Raw genomic sequence first — 4,446 nt, 5'->3', positions numbered from 1 at the left:
AAATTTTTGAGGTGATAATGAACAAATAACAAAAACACAAGACAATATTATTTAATATAACACACTTCTTTAATAACGTTTCAACACAATATACACGTGTCGTCATCAAATCTTAGATAATGAACAATATTACCAAGTTTTGTCAAATTTTGGCAAATGCCGTATAATGTTCACGAAGTAAAAATTGAAAGCTTTTCCAATAACGAGGTCAATAACTTCTATTAAACGTCTTTGTTTTTTTTTTGGTTTTTCAATAGGGTTCATCCATGGGTAATAATAAACACTCACATCAAGGTTCAGAATATTTCGTCAAAACCTGTTAAAAATTGTGCCATCTTGAGTGTTGACCGGCTAAAATTGGGAACGTGTTTCGAAAACAAGGGCAATAACTCGTAGTAAATGTTTTTCGATTCTTTTGATTTTCAAAAGGGTTCACCCTTCGGTGAATACAAACACTCAACACCGAGTTTGGTCAAAATCCGGTTATAATTTTGTCTTTTAGAGTGTATACGGGCTAAAAAAATAAAGCGTTTTCAAAAACAAGGGCAATAACTCATACTAAATATTTTTAGTAAAACTTGGAGAGATGGGGGGTATTAGACACGTTTTAAATCAAGTCTAAAATGCGTTGGATTAAATTGTCGTACTTATATCTTCCACGTGTTTTAATTCACATCATTTCGCACGAAACATGCAAGTTACTCGTATAGTTGAAATATCACGATATACGTTCTAGAAATATCCAACCAGAATGTTCCTTACGTGTTCATTTGGAAATTTTGTCAAGAAACGTTCCACATAAGGTAGTCACTGTAGACCATTCAGGATCGGGTTCTGATGTATCGGTATTTATATAAATTAATAGATTAGTATAATCTATAATAAAGCTGTTATATAATCTGAACAGCTACAGAAAGTTGGTCTGATAAGTGGCGGAAGACAGAGGACATCATGTTTTGAAAAGAAACGTGACAAGTGAAAGACCTGAACATTTTAACAACAAAACAGATTGATTATTTTGATGCTTTAGTTTCCATTATAATTTTTTGTTAAATTCTATATAATAATATAGATTCTCATAATATCACAACAGAAGTTAAGCTTAGTATTTTCTCCATCAAACTTGAGTTTGAAAGTTCGTCGTTAATTACTTATAATTTTACCTGCTCCACAATTGGTTTAACTCAATAAGTTCATCACTTCGATTTTATTCCAGATATAAATAAAACGCGTTAAAACAAGCATATCCATTTTCATTTGATGTGTTCAGGGTTTAAAATGGTATTTAATGTTGATTAACTTTAACAATTGAGACCGCGAGCACCTTCGGGTAATCAATTTGAAAAGTGATTAAGGAAAATTAAATTTTGGAAATTTAATTGAAAATTGATCAAAGCTCATGCTTGATTAGTTGTGATCTCAAACTGAAGTAAAGAATATTGTTTCTATTGATCAATGGTATATAATCGACATATGATATTAACTTGGATCACAAGACTTTTTACTCCAGTATAGATTTTGTTAAAAGTTCAGCTGGAAGTTTATGTGGAAACAATTTAACTTGTCAACAATGATGTGGTGAATTCAGCCAATGTGTTTTATACCTTGCGAGCGATATTTTTTCAACTGTTAACTTCAAATTTGGGATTTATGAGTGGAAAGATGGTGTACTCGAAAGCAATGGAATTGAGTATTTAGAGGAACTAACTGGGATTATTATTCTCATGGGGACTATAAAGACGTCATCAATTCAGACTCAAAATTTTTGGCCTGTTCTTGAACCTATACAATTATTGAAATAGATGTTATGTGAAATTGTGTCATCATCTTTATTTCAGAAAAGTCTTCAAAACTCACTTTTAGTCAATTGAACACCGGTTAAAAATGAACCTTTTACTTTTTATAGCTTCTGTACTTTACAGCACGGGTGTTTGGTGCACTACATTAAAATGGAGAAAAGTCCCTTCAATGGATGGGAAGATTGTCTCGGGTGCTTTTCATACATACAACAATATGGCATTTAAAACATTCTGTGCGCAAATTTGTTCTCAAAATTCAAATTGCTTTTCATTTTTCTTCAATATCCAGACATATGCTTGTGATCTTCATTATACAGTGTATACAGACGCAACGCCTTCAACAACTTCGGTTGCGACGAGGTATTACATCAGTCAAGAAAGAGGTCAGTTATATGTTCCAGAGAAGCTGTGTAATTACCCATTTCAATCGCAAACTGAATCAGTAGAATATTTTATAACTTTTTAACGTTATTTTCCGTCCGATATCGTCGTTTAATAAGGGTTCAATGCTTTGTTATACGCAGCCGAAAATAATACATGGCGTTTCCAGTCCTATTTGATGCCTCACCCCCTTTAGAGCATAGTTCTGATTGAACTCTGGATTCGCATTTCTTTTTAATGTATATAATAAATATTCATCTCAGATTGGAAATATCAAAACAAATTGAAATGGAGTTTATGATATACATGTTGGCACATGATTGGCCTTATAGCCCCGTTACATCGGACTGCGACCATTTGCGGTCGAACGTTAGAAAAACTAGAGAAAAAGTCACTGATATAATTACAAACTTAAAAATAGTCGACCGCTAACCGAGAGTTATGCGACCATATTCTAACGTTTTTGTCTTTGTCAGCGCTCAAGGTGATCTTACAATCTTTGTCTGACGACCTTCTTGACGAAATGGCGATCTCAACACGTTCCAGAACAGATCGCCGAACCTTGGTGCCTGTTTTGGTCCAAAATAAACGCCACGACTCAGCTAATAGTGGCGACAAAGGCAACAATGTCTGAAATGTCCGACGCTCTTATGACCTTCTCGGAGCCAATTTCCGCCGCAGTAAGAACATCTTTCGGTGTGAGGGAATTTTTAGTTAAACCACTGATATATTTTGCCGTTTTGTATATTGCATGCAATACCTTTGGTGTTAATTAAAATTTGTCAGCTGACAGGATATTGCGATGTACACGGACGTCTTTCTTTTTTTTCAGAAATAACAACAACGACCATACCGACGACTACCACTGCTGTTCCGACTACTACCACCACTGTTCCGACTACTACAACCTTACCAACGACAACCTTACCAACGACTACAGTTGTTCCGTGTCCTGGAACGTATGTGAATGAAGGAGACTTTTGTTTTCAGATATTTAACACGGCCAAATCGTGGAATGCAGCTCGTCTTGTATGCCAAAGTGAAACAAATGGGGATTTATTAGTTATCGACACTATGAGCAAACAACAGTTCTTCAATACGTATATGAAAAATAATGGTGAGTGTTTATTGGCATCATGTGCATGATCTTTACTTTATATCGCTAATCATTTTGTCGAGTCATGTAATCAGTAACAAGGTGCAAGTAAACATATGCTGGAAATTGTAGATTGAAACACTGTGTACCATAGTTTAACAAAACTTACATTAATATCAAAGAGGTATCCGTCAACAAATGGCAAATAATTGTTCTATTTACGTTGGACATCACAGGTTCACACAATCGTCAGATAACAGCTCGTTGAGCTGAGGCCGACTGCATCCGACGACTGATCTGGTGGTTCTGGGTAATGCCACTATACGATACGTGCTGTATGATGGTTCTGGTTTAAACAATTATATATTCATTTTAAACTACAATTAAATTTTTACAGAGTATAATATGGAAACAGAAAGTAGCCAAGGTTTATGATTATCCGTCAGCTATTTTTTGTTTTGTTGTGCCTAGCAGTCGTTGAACACCGAGTCAATCCAAGATTCTGTTTGTGGCAAGAAAAACTTGTTCCCCTTTGAGGAATTTTAATTCTTGACTCTCTTTTGCAGGCTATATGAATTCGTATCATTTTGGTATTCACCACATTTATACCAATGGAAACTTTGTCCTCGTAGATGGCAGAAATCAAGCTACCTCAAGTTTTACTTATTGGGCTAGTGGTGAACCGAATAATTTGGATGGACCAGACCTTTGTGGTTTTCTCCAGTGGAAAGCGTCTAATACACAATTACGCTGGAATGACGGGTCCTGTTCCTATGCGGACAAATATGTATGTGAAGTGAAAACTGGATGAGAAAACTTGTGGCCGGTTTTAAAGCTTAAAGTTTTTATCTATTGTGTTGTTTTAGAATTTACAATAGTTTATTGTTAAGTTCATACGGTTAAAAATATTCATTGTTGTCGTTTCTTACAATTAGCTAGTCTTCACAAAAAGAGCATTTAAAAAATATCTTGAAACTACATGGATGTAAAACATTGAGTGCCTAGTATTCTAATTAATATTTTTCAACAAAATAAGTGTTTTTTAAGATAACAAACACAAGCCAATATAAATCAGATGATCGTTATGCTCTGGTATCATTAGCTGCCACCAATGTTCGCCAAAATGTTACTTTCGGTTTCGGCTTTTATTTTGCAGTTCAGATCGTCCGT

General features: G+C 34.8%; 1 protein-coding gene across 1 annotated transcript; it reads left to right on the top strand.

Moving 5' to 3' along the window:
- Positions 1-2,013: 2,013 nt before the first annotated feature.
- LOTGIDRAFT_163563 (hypothetical protein) lies at positions 2,014-4,087 on the top strand (the record flags this gene model as incomplete). The annotated part of the gene is made up of 3 exons (XM_009060067.1): positions 2,014-2,182; positions 3,013-3,297; positions 3,843-4,087. The coding sequence occupies 3 exons, from the start codon at positions 2,014-2,016 to the stop codon at positions 4,085-4,087; spliced, it is 699 nt and encodes a 232-aa protein (XP_009058315.1).
- Between the last annotated feature and the right edge of the window lie 359 nt (positions 4,088-4,446).

Source organism: Lottia gigantea, assembly GCF_000327385.1.
Source record: "Lottia gigantea unplaced genomic scaffold LOTGIsca_40, whole genome shotgun sequence".
In the NCBI taxonomy this organism is placed as follows: Eukaryota; Metazoa; Mollusca; class Gastropoda; family Lottiidae; genus Lottia; species Lottia gigantea.
This window is presented reverse-complemented; position numbering and strand designations above follow the sequence as displayed.